Source organism: Diabrotica virgifera, chromosome 1 (assembly GCF_917563875.1).
Source record: "Diabrotica virgifera virgifera chromosome 1, PGI_DIABVI_V3a".
NCBI lineage: Eukaryota > Metazoa > Arthropoda > Insecta > Coleoptera > Chrysomelidae > Diabrotica > Diabrotica virgifera.
This window is the reverse complement of record NC_065443.1, coordinates 297,589,620-297,616,171: the sequence shown is the minus strand read 5'-3', so window position 1 is coordinate 297,616,171 and position 26,552 is coordinate 297,589,620. Positions and strand designations below refer to the sequence as shown.

The window sequence follows — 26,552 nt, the reverse complement described above, 5'->3', positions numbered from 1 at the left end:
TAAAGAACAGAAAGTAAGCCCTCTTTATTGAGCAATATATAGTATATATATTCATGTACAAGAAAAAAAAGTTATAATGACAAATTTCAAAAATAATCGTAAAAAATGCAAGAAATAATATTTTTTTATATTTTATATTAGGTATTATATAATATATTATAATATACTATTATATTATATATAATATAATATTATATAATATGTAATATATTATATAATAATATTATTTTATTTTTATATTATATTATAAAAAATCGTTAAAGGTATAAAACCTTGAAAAACCATAATCTCTTTAAAAAAAAGTCGTACAACGATATGCAGTAGACCATTTTAAAGGTAATTGATTTCTATTCCTATTACATGTACCATTGCATATACCATAGAACCGGTCAGTCTAGACAGTTTTATAGGGACATAAAAACAATGACGGGCAACACGATCAACAGCCCAAGATTTATAAAAGACGATGCAGGACAATTGCTCATAGACGACGAACGAGATACGCCGCCAATGGAGAAAGTATTTTGAGCAACTCTTAAATACAGAAAACCCCACAACGACAGGGCAACAAAGACAGTACCAGTTAGCCGAACCTGAAATACCAGGGCCCACACTAGCTGAAGTAAAGTCCGCAATTTCGTCCCTAAAAAACCATAAAGCCCCAGGCCCAGACGGCATACAGGCGGAACTACTAAAAAAAGGTGGAGACAAGCTACATCTTGAGATATATCATCTTATAAGAGAAGTCTGGGAAAGAGAAGAAATACCGAAACACTGGCATGAAAGCCATATAATACCTATTCACAAGAAGGGAGACAAACAAATATGTCGGAACTATAGAGGAATATCGTTAATTAATACAACATACAAGATTATATCCATAATACTGTTTAGAAGACTAACTCTATACGCAGAGGAAATAATAGGCGACTACCAAAGCGGATTCAGACCGGGAAGGTCGACTATAGACCAGATCTTCGTCCTACGCCAGGTGTTGGAAAAAAACTGGGAATTCAACCGCGATGTCCACCAAATCTTCGTGGACTTCAAACAAGCTTACGATTCTGTTAGCAGAGAAGCATTGTGGGAGACTATGGTAGAAATGGGAGTACCTGGAAAACTGGTACGATTAGCAAAGGTGAGCACGGAGAACGCTTCCGCACGAATCAGAATTGGCAGCACCACGTCGGAGGAATTCCTCATTGACACCGGACTTAGACAAGGAGATCCTCTCGCCCCCCTGCTGTTTAACTTCGCACTGGAACATGCAGTGAGGAAAGCTCAGCCACAACTGACAAACGGATTTGCCGCCCAAGGATCAAAAATACTATTAGCCTTTGCGGATGACGTGGACACAATTGCACAATCCACCAGAGATGCAAAAGAAGTTTTCACCCTATTCGAGAACGGAGCCAAGGAAGTTGGTCTTAAGGTCAACGAGGACAAGACCAAGTACATGGTGGTTACGAAGAACCCAAGACCAAGGGTTAGACAAAACGTAACAATTGATGAATACAATTTTGAAGTCGTCAAAGAATTTAAGTACCTGGGAGCGATCATAACATCTGAAAATAACTATGAAAAGAACGTGGCAGCCAGGATTATTGCAGGAAACAGGGCATATTACTCATTAAGGACCTTACTTAAATCAAAAATACTCTCAAGACCAGCAAAAATAAGAGTATATAAGACAATAATTCGTCCCACAATAACGTATGGAAGCGAAACATGGACTCTGAATCAGCGGGAAACAACAAAATTACTGGTACTTGAAAGAAAGATACTGCGGACTATCTATGGGCCTTGCAGAGAAGAGATAACAGGAGAATGGAGAAGAAGACACAATGATGAACTTCAGACAATATACGGAGATGAAAACATAGTACGCTACATTAAATCAAACAGAATACGATGGGCGGGTCACGTACTAAGATCAAGTGACGAAAGACTTCTAAACGCCACATTCTGGGAAAGGCCCGATGGAAAAAGGTCAGTTGGTCGCCCAAGAAAGAGATGGAAGGACGCAGTAGCCAGCGATCTACGCAAAATGGGAATACAGCAATGGGAAATAGCTGCTCAGGACCGACAACAATGGAGGGAAATAGTAAACGCGGCCAAGACTCACATAGAGTTGTAGAGCCAAATGATGATGATGATGATGATTGCATATACCTAAAGTTACGTAGAAAATAGTTACAGAACAATATTTGCGAAATAACAAGGAAAATTGCCCAAAATTGCTGTGAGTGGCGAAGTTTGAAAAATCGTATTTCGAAAAATATAAACCCTAATTACCTCTACCAAACACAATTTTAAAGAAAAAATATGTAGGTTTTTTTCTGTAAAGCAATGTCTATACGTGAAGTAAAAGTCAGACTTACTCTCAATCTTGAGAGTAAGTCTGACTTTTAAGTGAATCTAAAGATTGAGAGTAAGTCTGACTTTTACTTCATTTAAAATGAACTCTCACATGCAACCCATTCAAGATTTCAATGTCTATACCTATATCCTCGTGGACAAAAGTTATGGGACAAAAAACAAAATTTCTTTCTTTTGGGTTTCTTTGTGCTTTTTCTTTTGAATATATTTTTGTAAAAAAAAGTATCATCGACTTTAAAAAGTGATATTTAGATAAGAAATTTAACCAGGAACAATTTTTATGTAGATGTGTTTGTACCAAAAGTGCATAGAACTCACCCTAATGTAACCTGTGCCCAGGGACTAATTCACCCATTTCTCAAAGCGCACCCCTTTAGGTGGTAGCACTCCGCGGTTTTTTCATATATAGATGTCCATTGACCATATGAAATAATAAAACCCCGTTAACGTTGTAGTTCCTTTTAGCTATCTTATTTTGAATATAATCAATAGCCTATTATTATACGTTGTTACCACTTTCAGTTGTGATTACATGTGATACAATGTGATGCTCCTCGCTGTCGGTCGGGACCGCCTAGTGGCTGAAAATTTTGAAGGAACAACGGCGTGGGTGCGCTGTGTATATCAGTAGGCCTGTTACCAGATCTTGATTTGGTTACAGTACCTACTACAGTGTGCGTGCAATTAACCATGGATGAGTGTCGCTGCGTAATCGATCAAATACTTGAAAAGTAATTCTCCTTGTATAATTTTGAAGAAAAAAATGAGGTTATTGAAAATGAAAGACCTATTTTAGACAATTTAAAAAAGGAATAAAAAAGTAGTTCGATATTTTAAATAATACCATGGACAGAAAGAGTAACAAATCAAGATGTTTTGCTGAAGATGGGGAAGGAATCTTCTTCTTCTTCAGGTGCCGTCCTCGTTCCGAAGTTTGGCTATCATCAAGGCTATGCGTATTTTTGATACCGTAGATCTAAATAATTGGCAGCTGCTGCACTTGTACCAATCTCTTAAATTCTTCAACCATGAATGTTTTCTTCTGCCAATGGATCTTTTACCTATTATTTTTCCCTGAATAATTAATTGTAGTAGCTGGTACTTTTGTCCCCTCATTATATGTCCCAAGTATTGCAGTTTGCGCTTTTTAATAGTAAGCGCAAGTTCTTTTTCTTTCTGCATCCTTCGCAACACTTCCATGTTTGTCACTCTCTCTGCACACGATATTCTCAGTATCCTGCAGTACATCCACATCTCGAATGCTTCTATTTTCCTTGTATCGATCTTTTTCAGTGTCCAAACTTCCATTCCATAGAAAAGAACTGACATCACGTAACATCTCATCAGGCGAATTTTAAGATTTAAACTTAGCTCTCTTCCGCATAAAACTGTTTTCATTTTGGTAAAAATAACTCTAGCTTTTTCTATTCTGATCTTGATTTCTTCAGAGTTGTCGTTGTTTTCATTAATCACAGTTCCCAGGTAATTATATTTTCTAACACGCTCAATTCTTTGATAATGTACGGTTATGTCAGAAAAATTTTGTGGAGATTTCGACACCATCATTATTTTTGTTTTTTTGATGTTAAGTGATAAACCGAACTTTTCGCTGCACTCTACTATTCTGTTTATCAGTGTTTGGAGATCTTCCGGGGTTTCTGCTATTAATACTGTGTCATCAGCGTATCTCAAATTGTTTATTAAAGTGCCATTTATTTTAACTCCTATATCTTGGTCAGCAAGGGCTCTGTTTATAATATCTTCTGAATATAAGTTAAACAAGGTTGGTGAAAGTATGCATCCCTGCCTTACGCCTTTTTTGATCTCGAGTTCCTCGGTTGTTTCCCGTTCTACTCTAATATTCGCCTTCTGGTTATAGTAAATATTGAAAATAATTCTGAGGTCCCTTTTATCCAAGTTTTTCTCTACCAACAGTCTCATCAGGTGTTCGTGGCGAACTTTATCGAACGCCTTGTTGTAGTCAATAAAGCACATATATATATATATATACATATATATATATATATATATATATATATATATATATATATATATATATATATATATATATCCTGGTTAACATCCAGGGGAAGGAATACGAAGTCATAAATACCATATAACCGAAAAAACTGGGATATCTAGGCCACATAATGAGAGGAGAAAAGTACTCTCTGCTAAGCCTCATAATCCAAGGAAAAATCTCGTGAAAGAGAAATGTGGGACGTATGAGGATTTCCTGGTTGCGAAATTTAAGGGAGTGGTATGGCTGCAGTTCAATACAGTTGTTCAGAGCTGCAGATAACAAAGTTAAGATTGCTGTGATGGTAGCCAGTGGCGGCTGGTCCTATGAGGCAGGTGAGGCAGTGCCTCACCAGTATATCAATCGACTATTTACGTTATTTCGTTATTTCATCATCAATTCTTTAAATACAATTTAACTGTTTGAAATTTGCTAAATAACTTTACTTTTGTTATTTCGTCATCAATAATTCTTTAAATACAATTTAACTTTTTGTAATTTGCTAAATAATTTAATTTTTATTATAAAACTTTTTTTATTAACTTTATTTTAATGATAAAAAATAAAAATAGATACGGCCCTGACCCGTTCTTCATAAACACACCGATACCTACTCTACTCAAATTATATAGCAGAGGCAGTGCCTCTGATGGTGCCTTGTGTAGCATATTACGACGCCGACGGAGATCGGCCGGCAGCATGACAGAATAATTTTTGGAAGCGGGATTAAGTATCCTTTCAGAGGCAGGCAAAAATATGCCTCTAGCGGGGTTTTGCAGTTTTAGGTAGTTTGTTGGAGCAGTTTTTCTAGTTACGTGTACTTACTATTAGTATAATTAGATGTTTAGAATATGTTATCATGCTCTGACTGGCTGAAAGCCATTTGCCAATGTCAATTAAATAAATTAATTAATAAAAAAATTAGAAATTATGATTTCTTTCATAATAATTCATTTACTTTTAAGCACGCTGTTTATAAAATAAATAAAAAACCAAAAAAAATTAAAATTTAACCCTTAGTTTATTTAACATAAAAAAACAATCTTATAATATTACCGTAATATGCGTAATTTGCTTACTTGCTTGTTTCTATTTCTGTATATTCAATACATTTACAATATAATAAAATTGGTTCTAAAATGAAATTGAAGTGATGAATAAAATATGAATGAAAATAAAAAGTGATTAATCATAACAGAATCAGTCAACGGCCAAACCAGGATGATCCTAGGTGGGGTTACAACTGGTGGGTCTCTGGGGGTATGGATTTAAGGAGGATGTTAAGCGTATGGGGGGCTTATAACCCCCAACCCCCCCGAGTTACGCCACTGGAATCAGTTGTCCGTTGTTGTCATGTAGTATATAATGTAAATTTTGCTTAATATGGCTGTTCAGGTGTTCAACGCTGATGAGACCCGGGACAAAACATCTGATTCATGCTGTTTTGATATGTGGTATCATATTAATTATTATTTTTAGCTAAAAAAACAGCTACGATGAGTATGAACCTGTTAGAGACTTAGAACTTTCGTAGCTATTCTTTTGCGAATAAAATTGTTATTTAATATCGTTTGCAAGCCTTAAAATAAATACGGTGCCGTTCTGTGACGTTATGAGGTCACAAAATCGACCTTCTGGCTATTAAAGAAAAGCTAATCATAATAATAATAATCCTCAAGTGTAGTGTGCCGCACCATCTTGTACTATCACGAGCCGCCCCTGATGGTAGCCAACCTCCGATAGGAGACGATACTGCAAGAAGAAGAAGTCGTGAATATTTTTCAGCCAGTAAATTTTCATCTACCAGTACTCTTTTTTCCTTCTATTTTACCCTTCATAATCAGCTGCTCCTACTTATCATTTCTGAGTATTGTCCCAAATATGCTGTCTTTCGCCTTTTAATGGTGGTCAAAAGTTCTCTGTCTCTTTCCATTCTCTGTAACACAATTTTGTTCGTAATAATATAATCGATCCAATCGATCTGGAATATGCGGGCATCTGATCGACCTATGAGGGAGCAGTATGACAAGGGATAAAGGGCTTGCGGCTCGGTGATACTCCCCCATAGAGCCCTACCGAAGGGCGTTGACGCCTAAGAACGGTGTATATACAATAATATAATCGATCCATTATATTTTTAAAATTCTCCTAGAAAGCCACATCTCAAAAGCTTCCAGCTTTCTCATTAAGTCAACAATAATAGTTCAGGGTTCGGCACCATAAATAAGAATATAGTAGATACAACATTATTACCATCCGATATCAGATTTGTAGATTGAGTCTTTGGTCACTCAGAAATTTACTCATCTTCAAAATGGCTGTTCTTGATTGCTCTGTTCTTAATCGAACTTTTGATTTCGGATTTAGATCTTCCGTAATCCAGACTCCTCAGTATTTCATTTTGTCCACTTGTTCAATTTTTCCAAACTGAACTCCTTCACTTCACACTTCATTTTTTATCTGGATCCTTGTAATGACTTTGTCCCTCTGACTGATTACCATGGTTTTTGATTTCTTGATGTTTATTGTTAAACCAAACTGTTCCTCAGTTTCACAAATTGTGTTTATAGGTCTGGATCCCGCGTATGAAAAAAAAGTTGATTAATAGCAAGCTGAAAATTTGTTAATAGTTTAAGGGTGTCTAGTCGGATAAACTTTGATATATGGTAATACTGAAACAGGGGCAGTTTTAATTGTGGAACAGGTTAAAATTTTGGAACGGCCAGACCACGAAAACGGCACATTTATTTTGTCCGACAGAATAGACTTAAACTCTCCGTACAGAGATTAAACTCACATGCAAAAATCAGACTGCTATTTATCACCTGTCATAATTCCTGTCATTTGACATATTCTACATGTTCCACTCATTAAAACGCCCGTTTGGTGATAAACAGCAGTCTGATTTTTGCATGAGAGTTTAATCTCTGTTCGGAGAGTTTAAGTCTGTTCTGTCGGACAAAATACATGTGCCGTTTTCGTGGTATGACCGTTCCAAGTTTTTAACCTGTTCCACAATTAAAACTGCCCCTGTTCCAGTGTTCCCATATATCAAAGTTTGTCCGACTAGACACCCTTAAGCTATTAACAAATTTTCAGCTTGCTATTAATCAACTTTTTTTTCATACGCGGGATCCAGACCTATTAGTGTCTCCAGGTCTTTCTCGCTTTCAGAGATAATGAGCGATCAGCGATATCGTCAGCATAGAGAATGTTATTTATAATAATAAATGGGTTGCTTGTATGAGTCCATACTATTGTAGTGAAGAAAAGAGAGACGTTCTCACAAACAATTTATTTTACAACTGACGACCGGTTTCGCTGTCTACACTTTGCACAGCATCTTCAGGTTCCGATTAAAGTAAAATTAAATGCTACAAACAACAAGAAAAAACAAAAAAAACTAACTAAACTAACTCTGGTTTTTTGTTGTTTGTAGCATTTAATTTTACTTTAACTGGGACCTGAAGATGCTGTGCAAAGTATAGACAGCGAAACCGGTCGTCAGTTGTAAAACTAAATTGTTTGTGAGAACGTCTCTCTTTTTCTTTACTACAATGTTACTTATATTTTCACCATTTATCTTGATCCCTTCTGTAAAGTTTCCAAGTGCTTGTGTAAATAACTCTTCGGAGTATATATTAAATAGTAATGGTGAAAGTACACAGTCCTGTCTCGAGTCTCACTTCTCTACTTATCTGTTGCGTATCCGTACTATTTCCATTTAATGTTACAACAGTCTGTTGGTTCCAATAGAGATTTCTCACTATGTTAATATCATTTGTGTCTATTTCTTTTCGCTTTAGACATTCCATGAGAATGTTATGTATGAATAAACAACATAAAAAAGTTAACTGGTAAAGCCACCATGGTGATTTGACAAAGAAAGTCCCCATAATATCCCAAAGGTCATAAAAGAAGAAGAAGAAAAATAAAAAAAATAATGTGTGTGTACTTTGTACGCACGTAAGAAGTTATTCTTCTATTATATAATTTTAACTAAGTAAATATACTTAACAGGTTATTTGTATTCTATTTAAATATTAAACTAACTTTCTTATCTACCACTTTCAAAAATTTTTATTAAAACAACCAAAAATAAAAAAAATGAATCGTCCAGGATTGGAACCCGGGGCCTTTCGATCTCTGACAGAACGCTCATCAACTAGACCACCGAGTCTCCTGTTATTGACACGTAAGCTTCGGATATAATTACACAACACGGTGACAAATAGATTGAGTGGTATCGTGATAAAAATGTTATACCTACATATTTTATTATCTTACTACAGAAGAAGAGAAATTCAAAGACACAAAAATTAAAATAAAAAAGAATGTGTGTGTACTTTGTACGCACGTAAGAAGTTATACTTCTATTATATGATTTAAACGAAATTAATATACTTTTCATTTATATATTTTTTTAAATATTAAACTAATTTATACGTACTACTTCTCAAACATTTTTATTAAAACAGTGCCAAAAAATAAAATAATAAAAGAATAAAACACACACAAACACATTAAAAATGCCACAAATGATTTCTGAACATTAATTTTCGGATATATTTTTAACTAAATACGTATTTTCTGAAAATAAAATTATATAATAAATATACTTACAATCATAAAATGTATAAAAAAAATAAAAAAATAAAAGTTTTTATTGGGATTTGAACCAGCTATCAGCGCGGTTGGTATATTGGGGTTCATTCGCCTTAAACGCTTCGCCACGAAGGCAATGTGTCATTATGTGCGAAGATCGACTAACTAAACGGATTAAGCTTTTGACATTTTTGAATTAAATTAAATTATTTTGATTTTGAATTGAAATGATTTAGAATTGAAAAAATACAACAAAACATAGAGTAAGAAAACAATATATTAGGTGAACATTGATAAAAATTCTGATGGTAATCAAATTATGTAAATAAAAGTATTACATACTATGTATTTTGGTAGGTTCAAATAGGTAGGTACCTATGATACATTTACAATTATTACGTACCTGTTGCTTTTAAAAACTATTTAAATGTCACTACAATTATAAACTTTTTTGTTTCTGTCCTCACAACAATAAAACTAATATATTATACATTTGTTTACCTTCATATTGAACAATTATTTATTATTGACAGATCATTTCAACACCCAATCAGAGCCCGTATAACGACTAATAACATACTGTCGGTGTGCGCATGCGCGCAGATCAATATAAATTCACCCTTAATCTCAATCGCGCCTAAAAAAGTATAACTTCAATAATACATTTACTAAAAACACTAATATATTATTTTAATGACTTATTTGCGCTGATACAGATACTATCTTGAAAGATTAGAAACGAACCACATACTGTCTTTGTGCGCATGCGCGCAGATTTATGAAAAATTTTACTCTCAATCGCGCCTAAAGAAGAATAACTTCAATAATCAAAAATCTTACGTAACCTTTTATATGACAACATGACTTTGACACTTCTATTACAGATAGTTATCTTTATTTCACACTCTTAAATAAAGACAAAGAGAAACATTGTAGCCGGTAGTTGCTGTGGTAAATACATATTATATGTTTTTTAATTGGCAACAGCGCTTTCCTGCCAAACTTGATAGTCAGACAGTAGCGAAAAAACTAAAATATGAGAAAAATTTTGTTGAATTTGTTTGCCGTCAAGTTTGACCCGGTGGGTTATGCAGAGCCGGATTTAAGGCAGTGGGGGCCCCTGGGCAGAATTGGTGTGGGACCCTACCTCCTACCATTAAAAAATTGTTGTTGCTACACAGCCAAGTACAGAGTTTTCCCTGTTAAAAATTAAAAAAAATGTTGATCTACATTTATAAATATATTTTTAAATAATAAAAAATACAAGAGGTGTAACTTGTAAAATATTAAAAATAAACATTGTAAAATGTATGGTTAAAGTCTGGGTACTTTTTAGATTTTTGAATTGAAAATTCCTTAATTATGTCTGACATATCCAGTTCCTTTAAGACATCGTGTTCAATGCTCATTATAGAGAGATGACACGCCCATCATGGCCCATCATAGACCGAAGTCGATTTTTAATTAACTTTAGTTTTGAGAATGATCCACTGCAATTAAAGACAGCAAGGCTGGACTTGCTCTCTAGAATTCATACATACACCATTTTTTTCACTTATTTATAACCTACACTTATATTTTTGACAAGAATGTTTTTTCGATAAAATACTTACTTTTTTAGTCATTTGCAAAAAACCGTCTAAAACATGTTTTTTTGTTGAAAAATGAACATATTCACTCTAAAAATTTACTGCAAATAACTGAAATAATAACAGACTTCTTAAAAAAAAAAGTTAAAAAAAACGGAGATCCACTATATGATGGAATTTTACTGCATCAAACGGATACCAGAGGAACAACCCTCTTTAATAGCTGAAATGCCAAATGCAAGAAGCAGTAACCAGAGTGAAAAACAACAAATCACCTGGATTAGACAATATTAGCGCAGAATTAATAAAAAAAAGCCGATACTCCCTATTGAAAGCGATACACAAACTAATAGTGAAGATAAATATGGAATAATAAACCACTGACACAATACTGGAATACCGGAGTAATTATTCCACTACACAAAAAGGGAGATCAGCTTCAATGTAAAAACTACCGAGCAATGACGGTACTGACTGTCGCAATAATATGAACAATAAAAATCCTGTCAAAAATACTATCAAATATTTGTGTATGAGCGATTGACACCATATGCGGGACAAATAGTTGGGGGATATCAATTTGGTTTCTGCAGGCAGAAGTCCATAATAGATCAGATCTTCGTCTTGAGCCTTGAGGCAAATCTTGGAAAAGGATAGTGAATTTAATATAGACACACATCATCTCTTCATTGATTTTGAGAGTGCCTATGATAGCATCCATCCAGAATTTCTGATCCACACCCTGAAAGAGTTTAATCTTCCAACTCAACTCTTTCATAGTAAAAGAAACACTTAGGGCCGGTTGTTCGAACGCTAATCAAGAACTTGATTATAATCAATCAGTTTATTGTAATCAATTTTCTTGATGGGAATCAGATCGTGACATGAAAAATACATGTAAAACACTAATCAGTTATTGATTGTAGGTAAAACAGTAATTAAAATATAGCCGCAGCTCTTAAATTATTAAAAATTGCTTATTATTATTATTGATTTGTAAGTAAAAACAAGAAATTAACATCAGAAAGAGTTTAATTATGTTTTATTTTAAATTAAAACCAAAATAATAAAATAAATCAGTCAACATAACCTAAAAATGCGACATCTGTCAGAAGTACGCTTAATCAAATATAATTGTAATTAAATATTTGATAATGATCAGTTTTGATTAGCGTTCGAACAACCGGCCCTTAAAGTACAAATCCAAATTCGAATTCAAAACGCACTAACAGATACAATCGATGTTAGAACGGACCTACGATAGACCCTATCCTGTATTCTATTCAACATCACATTAGAGAAAATAATTAGAGAGTCAAAAGTTAACACTAGACGAACAATAGTAACAAAAAGTGTATAAATATTGGCATTTGCAAATCATGTTGATACCATAGCTAGAAGCGAAAGAGGGATGATAGAAGCATTTAAAGCCATAGACAGAGCGACACAAAACTGTGGCCTAAACATTAATGAAATATTAACCAAATACATAAACGCCAGCAAATCGACAGGCCAAAAAAAAGCTACAGAATCTGACAATAGGAGACAATAATATCGAAAGCATTAAAAATTGTACATAATCTAGGTTCGCTAGTTACCGCAAACAACAATGTCATTGAAGAAGTTAAGAGAAGAATACATATTGCTAATAAAACATTAAATGGACTAACTAAACATCTAAGGTCTAACAATATCACAAGAAAAACCAAATGCAAAATAAACAAAACCCTGATAAAACCGGTCCTTATATTATATGGATCAGAGACATGGACACTGTCGAAAAGCGATGAGAACCCATTAGGTACGTTTTAGGCTTCTAGGCTATCACAAAAATAAAGTAAAAACTTACCTTTTTCAACAGGGGTAACAGTACGAAATAATACAAACAGGTGAGTAATATTGCTGTTTTAAGGCAAGCGTCCACAGGTCCGCATCGTACGCATCGGATTAATTTTTCATACTGCGTCCACTGTATCGGCAGCGATCGGATTACCGATGCCACTACCTGCTAGGGTAGAAAAATTACTAAGGTATGCTTTAAAATTGGTTGTTTATTTATTTATTGGTTGTTTATTTAATTTAATAATTAATTTATGCATATTAACTGCATTTATTAGTATGATATTTTAATGTATCTGTTTAGTAATAAAAAATCCACAAAAACGTAAAATGTATAGTTCTTTTTTAAATATCTACAAAACGAAACATGCTAGGTACATACAACCTGATATTAAAAGAAAGCCTGTAATATGTACTACAAAATGCAATACTAATATACAATATACAGGGTGTACCACTTAAAAAAATGAAAAAAAATGTATTTGCAAATAGTGATCACATTGTATTTTATATTGATATACCATATACCTATGTCAAAGATATTAAATTATTTAAAAATGACACTATACTGATAAAACTCTCATATGTCATTTTAAATATTTCGAAAGTTATCAACTTTGGACCTATAAAACCTTACACAAACTCTACATGTTTTTAAAAAATAGATTCAAAAATTATTTGTAAACATTTTTTTATCGGCATACTACAGCTTACACACCAATTCTCTCGGTAGACCGCAAGGTATAGCAGAAACACGATGGTAGACCGCATAATAGCACCGATTTTTCTAAGTAATTATACATTTGAATATAAAGGAATACACAAAGATGTTACAATTTGATTTAAATGGAAAATAGTAACTATATTAGTAAAAGTTTCTTTAAAGATTAATTAAAGTTGCCTTTCTGAAACCGGTTAAGAGCAAACATTAGCGATCAACAGGTAGCAACAAACGCGTTCCAAGATTGCGGCTCTAATTTTGAATATTTTGTCGAGATATTTGGCACACATATTCGTAATATAATAAAGAATGGCGGTACAGAGCCCAATTTCAGAAATATGTTAGTATGTGGAAATTACTCTATAACTAAATAGAATATTGAAAAAAGGAGCCTCTACCGTCATTAAGAAAGACAAAAAATACACATTCTTCAAATAAACTTTTTTATCCCGTGCCTAGATTTTGGGTCACATTGGAACTACTAAAAATCAATTTTTTTATAACAAGAAATCGAACGTCACTGACTTGACAACATTTCGCGCATATGTGTATAAAAATTATTGTTCTTGATAGCATAAACGTCACTGTCAGTGTCGAATTACCTACGCACTGTTGCCTCACTTTTGAAAGTTCGCAATCTTGCACCGCGTTTGTTGCTACCTGTTGATCGCTACTGTGTACTCTTTAATACTTTTTTTGGTTTTCAACTACTTGTAACACACTTTGGTTTCTTTTTCATCTTTTGTGAGGGATAATAAAATGTCTCGCATCAATTTTACACTTCTCTCAGAAACATCATTAGCACGTCTAATATTTTTTAAAAAGTTCATTGCTGTGATAGAAAAATGTGTTTGTTTCTTTTTAAGGAGAATAATTTTCATAGTTAGATACTCAAGATATCTTGAAAAAGACTAATAAACATGAAAAGTGAGTAATTTATGATATTTTAATCCCCATAATCAACTTATCATGGCCTGTAATATTTTTTTCTGAATATACCTATATATCAAATATCAGTTAAAACTGAGTTTACTTGTTTCATTACGGACAAGACGATCGTCAAAATGCAAATAGCCGTATATTAGCTCCCACTGGCCCAAGCGAAATTCCGTCGGGTGCGTCCACTGATCGGCATTCCGAATGATTCATCGGCACGCATCGCAAAAGTTGCCTCCCGAAGCAACCCTTCGGCATTCCCGATGGTGAGATCCGTACGATGCGGGTCAGTGGACGCAGGTACATAAGTTTTTGTACAAGGCAAACTAAAATCCGTTGCGTACGTTGCGTCCGATGCGTACGATGCGGGTCTGTGGACGCTTGCCTTTACTAGATTATCGTAAATTGTATTACAGCTGACAATTATTATTCTTTCTGCAAGTAGCAGCAAAGTCACAAAACAAATGAGTGGTTTAGCGCCAGATATTCAGATTTGCTTATGAAACAATTTTTGTCAACGGGATAATTTAAGGTCAAACTCGTAACCAAATTATGACAGCAAAAAAACTGAATTCCACTTGATTATGTTTTGAGTATTTTGCAATCCATGCAAAAAGGTATCTAAAAAATATGCATGATGTAGAATATGATTTAGAAGACAAATAAATCATTGTAGGCGTAGGAGGCAAGTTTGGCTTAAATTTAAGTTCAGACTTTGTAAATGTGGAGTAAGTAATGTTTTGATCAAATGTTATTATACTCAGTGGAGTAGTGCCAAGTCAAAATAACGGTAAATAAGAAATTATTTTTGATATACATGATTATGTTTGCATAAAACAAAAATTATTTTATGTGAATAATGTGCTGACTTTTTTATGTTTGGGATTTTGTGGGGGCCCCGGGCAGCTGCCCAGCCTGCCCTCCCTTAAATCCGGCCCTGGGGTTATGATGTCATTAAATCAATGACGTGCATTCCTAATTGTTTGACTTTTAGCTTATATACATTTTTGTTTTGTTTTAGAACGTGGCTAGAGGTCGTTTATCTCCACTGATAGAACTGGAGAAAAGTCCTAGTGAGTATACATTAAACAAAAATTCATATACATATTATAAGTAGCCTTTATACTGTTAAAGTTAAATGTTTCAAAGAATTCGTAAATACCGCAATATGTTTCTGTAATATAAATATTGCAGAACCATCATGTTCAATTTTCATCAGTAATGTGAGACACCGGATTGTTTTGCACTGGATGGGAAAAGTTACGGAAGTCGTCAGAACAGTTAAAAATCCAAAACTTGAATATTTTGGCCATGTTATGCGACACCCAGAGAGATATAATATACTCCATTTAATGATTAATTATTTATATGGGAAATAAGCCACAATTAAAATGAAAAAAATAATTTTATTAACGTTTCGACGCCCAAATCGGGTGCCGTTGTCAAAATACAAAATACTACTAATGGAAACAAAAATGTTGTTGCTTAGTAAAAAAAATTCTTCTAATAATTTATTTAATTTGACTCATTTATATCGGCAATTCAGATACATATGATACATTTTAAAGTAGAAGACTTTAAAATGATATTGCCAATATTTATGAGTTGCGTTCCTGGGACGACTTTACTGAAAGATAGTTCATTCGATTACATGAAATCAACCCCAACTCAAGAATATCCGTCATAAAAAAAACCATAGCATGTGATCTGTCTTTAAAAAGACAACCACATGCAACGGTGACATTAAAATTCTAGTGTTAGAGATCTCATAGTAAATCACGAGGGAAAACCAGGAAAAACCTCGTGATACTATCCCGACATCGTAAGTATTTGGTCTTAAATTTAAATTACTCTCAAAATTAATACCAAATTCTGACTTTACTATAATTTTGTTTAAATTATAAATAATATCAATAATATATGGATATATAAGTAATACTAAAATATAAAATATGTACTAACTCGACTATTGACTTATTAATTGTGGTATTTTCTTTCTATTGACTTCCTCTTTCAGTATGGGTATCCACATCCTACTGCATTCCACCGAGGAATTTGCGACACAATTGGTTTCGTTTAGCATAATTAGAGCCGCTTCTTTGATTTTTCTCTTTTTACTATCTGTTTCTTTCAGGACTATACTTGAATCTCTCCACTGAACTCTATGTTCATTATCCCATGCGTGTTGACATATTTGAGATCTATCAAACTCTCTATTTTTAATATAAGATTGATGTTCACTTATTCTAACGTTTAATGGTCTTGATGTTTCACCTATATAAAACTGTTCGCATTCACAAGGTATTTTATAAATACAATTCTTTGTCCTTTCTTGTTCATTGTTAGGTTTAGTCTTAGATAGAATAGATCTCAATGTGTTGTTTGTTTTGAATGTTGGTGAAATGTTGAATTTATTTCCTATTGTTTTAAGTTTCTCGGATAGTCCTTTTATGTATGGTATTGATATTTTCCTCGTATTATTTCTTGTGAATGTTGTAGGATCCCGTTCTATGTTGTTCTGTTCCATTCGATCCAATCTTGACAATTCCTTATTTATAAACGATAAAGGATAATCATTTTTTAATAAAACAGATGTTAAAAATTGTTTTTCTTCTAAAAATGAATTTTCGTTAGAACAAGTAATTTTGGCTCTATCATATAAGGATTTTATGATTCCCTTTTTAACGCTGATGTTGTGATTTGATTTGTAATTGAGATATCTGTTGGTATGTGTTGGTTTTCTATACACTTGAGTCTCATATCCAGTATCCTTCTTTGAGACTAAAACATCGAGGAAAGGCAGGGTGTTATTATATTCCTTTTTTATTGTAAATTTTATTGTCTCTTCTTGATCGTTTATAATATTCAGGAATGTATCCAACAATTCTGATCTATGAGGCCATATTGAAAACACATCATCTACATATCTCCACCATACAGTGGGTTTTAAATTTTGTTTAGAAATGATATAAGTTTCGAAATCCTCCATAAATATATTAGCCAATAATGTAGATGATGTGTTTTCAATATGGCCTCATAGATCAGAATTGTTGGATACATTCCTGAATATTATAAACGATCAAGAAGAGACAACAAAATTTACAATGGAAAAGGAATATAATAACACCCTGCCTTTCCTCGATGTTTTAGTCTCAAAGAAGGATACTGGATATGAGACTCAAGTGTATAGAAAACCAACACATACCAACAGATATCTCAATTACAAATCAAATCACAACATCAGCGTTAAAAAGGGAATCATAAAATCCTTATATGATAGAGCCAAAATTACTTGTTCTAACGAAAATTCATTTTTAGAAGAAAAACAATTCTTAACATCTGTTTTATTAAAAAATGATTATCCTTTATCGTTTATAAATAAGGAATTGTCAAGATTGGATCGAATGGAACAGAACAACATAGAACGGGATCCTACAACATTCACAGGAAATAATACGAGGAAAATATCAATACCATACATAAAAGGACTATCCGAGAAACTTAAAACAATAGGAAATAAATTCAACATTTCAACAACATTCAAAACAAACAACACATTGAGATCTATTCTATCTAAGACTAAACCTAACAATGAACAAGAAAGGACAAAGAATTGTATTTATAAAATACCTTGTGAATGCGAACAGTTTTATATAGGTGAAACATCAAGACCATTAAACGTTAGAATAAGTGAACATCAATCTTATATTAAAAATAGAGAGTTTGATAGATCTCAAATATGTCAACACGCATGGGATAATGAACATAGAGTTCAGTGGAGAGATTCAAGTATAGTCCTGAAAGAAACAGATAGTAAAAAGAGGAAAATCAAAGAAGCGGCTCTAATTATGCTAAACGAAACCAATTGTGTCGCAAATTCCTCGGTGGAATGCAGTAGGATGTGGATACCCATACTGAAAGAGGAAGTTAATAGAAAGAAAATACCACAATTAATAAGTCAATAGTCGAGTTAGTACATATTTTATATTTTAGTATTACTTATATATCCATATATTATTGATATTATTTATAATTTAAACAAAATTATAGTAAAGTCAGAATTTGGTATTAATTTTGAGAGTAATTTAAATTTAAGACCAAATACTTACGATGTCGGGATAGTATCACGAGTTTTTTCCTGGTTTTCCCTCGTGATTTACTATGAGATCTCTAACACTAGAATTTTAATGTCACCGTTGCATGTGGTTGTCTTTTTAAAGACAGATCACATGCTATGATTTTTTTTTATGACGGATATTCTTGAGTTGGGGTTGATTTCATGTAATCGAATGAACTATCTTTCAGTAAAGTCGTCCCAGGAACGCAACTCATAAATATTGGCAATATCATTTTAAAGTCTTCTACTTTAAAATGTATCATTTGTATCTGAATTGCCGATATAAATGAGTCAAATTAAATAAATTATTAGAAGAATTTTTTTTACTAAGCAACAACATTTTTGTTTCCATTAGTAGTATTTTGTATTATGACAACGGCACCCGATTTGGGCGTCGAAACGTTAATAAAATTATTTTTTTCATTTTAATTGTGGCTTATTTCCCATATAAATAATTAATCATAAAAATGCCACAAGGAAATAGCTTCAGAACAACTCCATTTAATAATATAAGGCAAGGTAGACGGAAGAAGGGGGCCAGGTCGAAGAAGAACGTCATAGCTTAAAAACCTGAGTGAATGGCTTAACATATCCTCTGCATCCCTTTTCCGAGCTGCCGTCAACACAATTACTACAGCCAATTTGATAGACAATGCTCGGTAATCGAGCACGGCACATGAAGAAGAAGAAGAATGTGAGACAAGTTGCTATATTTTTATATTATAAACTGACAACTTACAGTTTATTTCGTAGAATAATAGTTCCAATTTGTCGCTACTAGTTATAGGCAAGTGTCTTACCCCCATAAGCAGAGTATAAACCGACTAATTTTTTTAAGGAAAAGAAGTATCCATTAGGGATGGCGGTTCTTGACAAAACACCGGTTTTCGGTTATACCGGTTTTTTTGCTTACGGTATAACCTGGCGGTTATAACCGACCAAAACAACAGGTTTTTCCAAAAACCGGTTTTCGTTTTTTTTAATCCAATGGGTTACAATGTTACATTTACAATGCACTTTAGTTTGCGATATTCCACTCGATTCGATACTCGATATCAATATGATCAAAATTAGTACTATCGAAAGAACATCAATATCAATATAAATAAAACACAATTTTTAATAAAACCATTTTATTCTATTAATTATTATATTTATTTATTATTTTATTATTATTATATATTTATTGATTATTATTAAATATAATATAGCGTTATACATATTGCAATAATATACAATTTAACCCAACCATTTCAACTTATAAAAAATTTCCCAGACTCTTTCAAATGGGATTTACCCATTATAGGGCTTTTCATTCACAGTCATTTGTTTCGAGCTTCTGTCATGTGTCACATAATATTAATATATCTACGTCGTATGTTATTGGTATATACCCATCATACAAACCAAAGACGTATGACGTAGATATATTAATATTATAATATTATGTGACACATGACAGAAACTCGAAACAAATGACAATCGATGAAAAGCCCTATTGTGCCAACTTACCGTGAACCACATTATTACCGAATGTCATCAGTTCAGTGTAGTAAGACAACAGCTCAAACTCAAACCGCAGCTATGTGACATTCTAAGTGATACCAACCAGTTGACAGAGTTTTTCAGTTTAAAAAAAAATATCATTGTATCATAAACTTTAATTTTTCTTTTTATGATATTACTTCTTAATGCTCTTTAATTACCTCTTGTAATCTTGTTTGTAATCGTCCCGTGCGAGTGGCCATAGTTGCCGGGCACGTTAATGTAAATAAAAAAAAATGGGATTTAAAAAAATAATATCAACATAAATATTTTACTTAAAAATAAATTGGATAATGCAATTTATCTTTTATTTTTACTACCATAAAAAAAGAATGTGTGTGTGTGTATTTTGTACGCACGTAAGAAGTTATACTTCTATTATATGATTTAAACGAAATTAATATACTTTTATTTATATTTTATTTAAATATTAAACTAATTTATACTTACTACTTCTCAAACATTTTTATTAAAACAGTGCCAAAAATTAAAATAATAAAAGAATAAAACACACACAAACACATTGAAAAATGCCGCAAATAATTTCTGAACAATAATTTTCGGAAAATTTTTTAACTAAATACGTATTTTCTGAAAATAAAATTATATAATAAATATACTTACAATCATAAAATGCATAAAAAAATAAAAAAATAAAAGTTTCTATTGGGGTTCGAACCCGCTTATTGGCGCAGTTGGTGTTGAGGTTAATTCGGCTTAAACGCTTATCCACGGAGACTATACGTCATCATGTGCGAAGATCAAGTAACTAAACCGATTAAACTTTTGACAACTCTGAATTAAATCAAATTATTTTGATTTTGAATTGAAATGATTTAGACTTTTTTAGATTTAGATTTAGAAAAAATACAACAAAACAGAGAAGAAAACAGTATATTAGGTGAATATTGATAGAAATTTTGATGGTAATCAAATTATGTAAATAAAAGTATTACATACTATGTATTTTGGTAGGTTCAAATAGGTAGGTACCTATGAAATTTTTTATTAGGACACTGAAACATTTACAATTATTACGTACCTGTTGCTTTTAAAAACTATTTAAAAAGTCATTACAATTATAAACTTTTTTGTTTCTGTCCTCACAACAATAAAACTAATATATTATACAACATTTGTTTACCTCCATATTAAACAATTATTATTGACAGATCATTTCAACACCCAATCAGAGCCCGTATAACGACTAATACCATACTGTCGGTGTGCGCATTCGTGCAGATTATTAATAAATAATCACCCTCATATCGCGCCCAAAGAAGTGTAACTTCAAAAATTTATCATGTATCATGTATTTCTTTTAACACATTTGTATATTTGTATAATAGGTACATTTTAACTCATTTAATATTTCCTGTATGGGTGTATTGTTTTGAAAACGTAGAGAAATCCTTGGAGATTCGTATTCGTAATCAGATCATAGTCAGAACATTATTTTTGGTAATCCGAAAAAGTCATTCACCCACTTTCAATGTCAAGAGTCAAGTGTGAAAAATAGATGATGTTTGCCTCTACGTCAACCAGATCACTTCTTATGTAAATATTATGATTACAATAAATACCTTTTCAACGAAATATTATAATAAAACTTAATTGTTTCTGGCTGATGTGAGTTTGCACTTTCAGTTTGCTTCTGCATTTGTAAAATAAAATTTGAATTATGGTTTTGTTAGGAATAATTACTTAAAAATATTTATGATTGGGATCCAAAATAATACCTAACCTAATAACCGGTTTTTACTTTAAAAAGAAAAAACCGGTTATAACCGGGACGAAAAAACAACCGGTAAAACCGTTTATTGCGAAGTAAAAAAAACCGGTTTTAGGTTAAAACCGGTAGGTTTTTCCCATCCCTAGTATCCATGTTTCACAAATGTGGTCTAGAGTCTAGAGTCTAGACCACCTTGAGGTAATAATGTACTCTCTAAGATGAACCACAAATTTTATTAAAAACACTTATAGGGTTAAAATATTTGGACGCGTTTCGGCCTACACGGGCCATTCATTATCAGCAACTACAGGAACAACCAACCAACAGAAAGGAGAAAGAATCAATTAGGCTCGATAAAGTTAAATTAACTGTTAATCAAGTTGAACCAATCAATTAAACTAATTAAATTTTCTCCTTCCTGTTGGTCGGTTGTTCCTGTAGTTGCTTGTAGTTAACCTTGTTTTAATATTTTAATTATTAATATTATTGTTTTAACTTGTTTATATTATTAAAAACAATTTTTAAATATTTTAATATTTAAAAATTGTTTTTAATAAATTTTGTGGCTCATCTAAGAGAGAGTACATTATTAATTTTTTGGGGTTTCCACTGCACCAAAATTTTTTTAATTCGATTTTATATATATTTTTTCAAGTACAGATAAGATTATTTTGAGAAGGCTAAGTGGTTTCTATTGGTTGGTATTGCTTTTGCGGATGATCTAACAATATTAGCAAAATCAAAGAAAGAATTGAAAAGAATTGTGAAAAAGATAGAAAAAGAAGCAAATAGGTTTGGTCTAAAGATAAATGAAAAGAAAACTAAATACATGATAATGGGTGATACACAGCAAGACAATGAAGAGTTTATAAAAATACAAGGGGAGAAAGATTACATTATACAGTTTTGACAGAGTGGAAGAGTTTACTTACCTTGGTGTGAAAGTAAAGGAAAATGGACATGAAGATAAAGAAATAGAATCCAGAATTACAAAAGGCAACCAGAAATACGGAATGCTGAGATCCTTAATGAAGTCGAAGTTTGTTTCAAGAAAAACAAAAGAAAGAATTTACAAGACAGTGATTAGAGCTACGGTTGTATATGGAGCTGAATTATGGGTTTTAAGAAAGGCAGATGAAGAAAGATTAGAAAGATGGGAGAGGAAAATTCTCCGATCAATTTACGGCGGCATAAATACACAAATGGGATGGAGAAGAAGGACAAATAAAGAGTTGGAAGAGCTGTATACGGAACCAAAAATAACCGCAATAATAAAGGCGCATAGAATAAGATGGCTGGGACATGTGCAAAGATTGGAAAACCATAGAATGACCAGGATGATATTGAACAGGAAACCAGTAGGGAAAAAAAGGAAAGGAAGACCCCGTAAAAGATGGTTTGACAGCGTCCAAGCAGATTTACGAGAATTAAAAATAGATAACTGGAGAAACAAGGTATTAGACAGAAAAGAATGGAGAGGAGTGGTAAGAAGAGCGAAAGAGAAATTGTAACAGAAGAATGTGCGATGAATTGTAAAATGAGAGCATATATGTATATTTATATGATGTATTTTTTAAATAGACAAATTAATATTATATATTGTAGATATGTATAGTAAAAAAAAAATGTAATTGTCTTTTTCACGCCTAGGGCCTACATGGCCTGTTGAGCAAAATAAATAAGTGGTTTCTATCTTGCTAAAATCAATTAAAAATTAAACAAAATTTCTACGCGCCGCGCTCCTGCATCCCTGCAACGGCAGTAGACTTGCAGTTAGAGGTTGCAATTGCTGGATCCAGCATCCAGCAATCCAGATGGATCCAGCGCTTTTTTTTTACATGCTGTGCTGAATCCAGCAGCGCGGATCCGCAAACGTGTCAAATTCGAAATAAGTTACTTAATGTCTTCATTAGCCTCTTTATTCAAAGCCGTGAGTCGGCAACTTGTCATTCTATCGCGGCGGCAATAGCTCAATATGCTGGAAAGTTTCTATAGCTTAAAAGTTTGCATTGATAAACCGTTGATATATGTACAGCTGGTTCCTAAAAAAACTGATACGACTCTTAGTAAGATTTGATCATTTTGAGCAGTGTATGATTGGTCTGACATTATATTATATTTATTATGACAGACAAATAATAAAATAAACAACAAACAGCCATTTTTTGAGGTTGAAGTTATCTGACAAATTTTAAGATTTGGCAGTGACAGTGACAGTATGTAAATAATAAGTATTTATCCTTCAAAATATAATAAATTAAATATAATTTATCTAATACTCATTATATCACACCTCATCAAAAGCTTTTTACAAGAACATAGTCGACGATTTTGATATGGCTTAGAGCCAGACTACATCAAGATCGCCAATAAATCGTGCTGGTTATTGCCTTGCAGCGAGACCAAAAACAAAAAGAAGAAGAAGAAAATACACTGCTCAATTTTCTACAAAATACGCTTTAAGAGTCGTATCAGTTTTTTTTGGAACCAGCTGTACATTGATTCTGCGATAAAATTTTCTGCTGGCGAGTTGTCAATAATCAATGAGTTAATCGCCACTTTTAACCGGCTGTAGAAGCTCTTTGCAGAATAGAGTCCACTTTGATAACGGCCGACACAACCATGAAATTTGTCTTAGGATAAACTAAATAGCCAAGACTCTAGCCTTAATGACGATCTATCAGAAGCACTATACAACAGAATCAGGGAACGGCGCCTCCATTTCAGGTACATTAGTGTATTTACAAAATCAAAAAAAGTATGACGAAGGACTAAACAATCCTGGTTACTTCCCCATGCCGAAAAAGAATGCAATGCGATAAGAGATGAAACATTTGTTGATTCGTATAAATAAACAAGTAACTGGAACCAGTGCAAGAGATAATGGAAGAAGATGGGCTAATTAATCCGGAGCCTATGAATTTTACTTTGGAACAAGAACTTGAGATTAAATTGAAACGAGAAAGACAAAACATTTATAGCCAAAAAAAAAACTGGTGCTCAAAAATATTACGAAAATATTTTGGAAAAGTAAATGGAGGTTTATGAGACCGAAGTAGTGAACGGCGATCGTTTGTCAATGGTCTATGACTATTTGATGACCTTAAAACCGACCAGTACAGGGGCTATATGTGCAACCGGCTATACAGTTCTGTGCCAAGTAGGTAAGGCCTATGTTTTTAAGGTATCACTTTCAAAAAACTAAATAATTAATGTTTCTGTTGTTTAGAAATTTAGCATACAGGCAAAAAACATTAAAATCGTGTTTTTATTTCCAGCTGGATTCAGGCCAATCTTGCAAAAATCCAGCTGGATTGAAAATGCTGCTGGATTGCAATCCCCACTTGCAGTAAACTGCTCAAAACGAATATTCAAAATATTTGGGTCCATGTTTTCAGCGAGATATTTTCATTTATCCTTATCAAGATATTTTCACTTGTACTTGAAGGTTTAAGGATAATAAACCTTTGTGTAGAATTGAAATTCATTTAGTAGTCTTAGAAAAAAAAATTACAAAAATTACTAACTACTGCATTTTTTCAATAAAACATTGCAAATAACTCGAAAAGAAATCATTTTTAAAAAAATTACCAAGAAAGAAAAAAATGCATTTCTATACCACGTCTATAGCATAAAAAATGTCTGCCTTTGTCACATTTTATTACCTATTGTTTTATTGTTAATTACTTACATTATTTTAGGTCACTCTTGCACTATACCATCTACCGATACCAAACTCCAAGAAGATGCGAAATCTAAACCAGAGTCCTCTCCTATTACACTAAGGCCTGACAAGCTTTTACAAGAATCTAAGCAAAAAGACGAGCCCTCTATGAAGCCGCCAAGTGCGGAGGAAAAACCAAAGAGTCCCAAACCTCCCAGAGTCTCAGAAAGAAAAGACGATCCTGTAAAAAAGTCATTACCGGAGCCAAAGTCGAAGGACGCCCCATCAGGTGATAACAAGAAACAACAAGCCCCTAGCGCTCCCTTATCAGCGAAATCAAAACTGACAGGTCGCGTTCGTACAGGATGGATATAGTGTGTAACTTTTGCTTTAATGAGTTGTAGTTTGTAAGAATATGTCGTTGAGAATAAAGAGTTTACTTATCTAACATCAACAGCGTTTTACTTACTAGGTGTTTTAGGCCTAGATCCCACGTACCAAAAAAAGTTGATTAAAAATTTGTTAATAGCTTAACGGTGTCTAACGTGAAATTCACACTGGGATTGCAGTACGGTTAAGATAGGAATGCGCATTCAGTGTTGCCACAGTTCCTGTGCGGCGCTCTTGAGGGAGCAATCAACAACTGGTGAAGACCGACAACCCTGTGCGTTTATTCCCCATTAGAAGTATTGCCATATCTTTGCCGTACTGCATTCTCGGTGTGAATTTCTCAATAGTCGGACAAACTTTGATGTACTTGAACACTGGAAGAGAGGAAGTTTTAATTGTGGAACAGTTTAAAATTTGGAACGTTAGATTACGAAAACGTTCCATGTATTTTGTCGGACAGAACTTCCAATTGATTTGTTACCGTTTCATTAAACTCTTATGAAAAAAAAATGAGACGGCTATTTATCACCAATATAATTCCTGTCATTTGTCATGTTCTTTGTGTTGGACTTATTAAAATGCCCAGTTGGTGATAAATACCAGTCTGATTTTTGCATGAGAGTTTAATGAAATGGTAACCATTCGTAACATGGAACGTTTTCGTAATCTGACGTTCCAAATTTTTAACCTGTTCCACAATTAAAACTTCCCCTGTTCCAGTGTTCCCATACATCAAAGTTTGCCAGACTAGACACCGTTAAACTATTAACAAATTTTCAGCTTGCTATCAATAAACTTTTTTTGGTACGCGGGATCCAGGCCTATAAGATGTACTGGCCATGTCAATAGACTCCCTAATAACCGCTTTGCCAGGTTAATCATGGAGAGATATGACTAGATTTAAGAAGAATGGAACTAACCACTGACCCAACTATTATGGAAGACTGTTCCAGATGGAAGCGAGTTATGCATGTAACCCAACACCCATCCCGGGTTGTAGTGGTAGGAGAATAAG

At 33.2% G+C, this 26,552-nt stretch overlaps 1 protein-coding gene across 6 annotated transcripts in view; it reads left to right on the top strand.

The window, feature by feature from the left end:
* Positions 1 to 25,597, top strand: part of LOC126879163 (transient receptor potential protein-like) — a 107,697-nt gene extending 82,100 nt beyond the window's left edge. For 4 of the 6 annotated variants that reach the window (XM_050642173.1, XM_050642174.1, XM_050642177.1 and 1 more), the window contains 2 exons: positions 15,111 to 15,162; positions 25,185 to 25,597. In XM_050642173.1, coding sequence (XP_050498130.1) covers positions 15,111 to 15,162; positions 25,185 to 25,522 — 390 coding nt within the window. In that variant the 3' untranslated portion in view covers positions 25,523 to 25,597. The remainder of the gene's footprint in view (positions 1 to 15,110; positions 15,163 to 25,184) is intronic. The other 2 variants (XM_050642176.1, XM_050642178.1) reach the window with 2 other exon arrangements.
* The last annotated feature ends 955 nt before the right edge of the window (positions 25,598 to 26,552 follow it).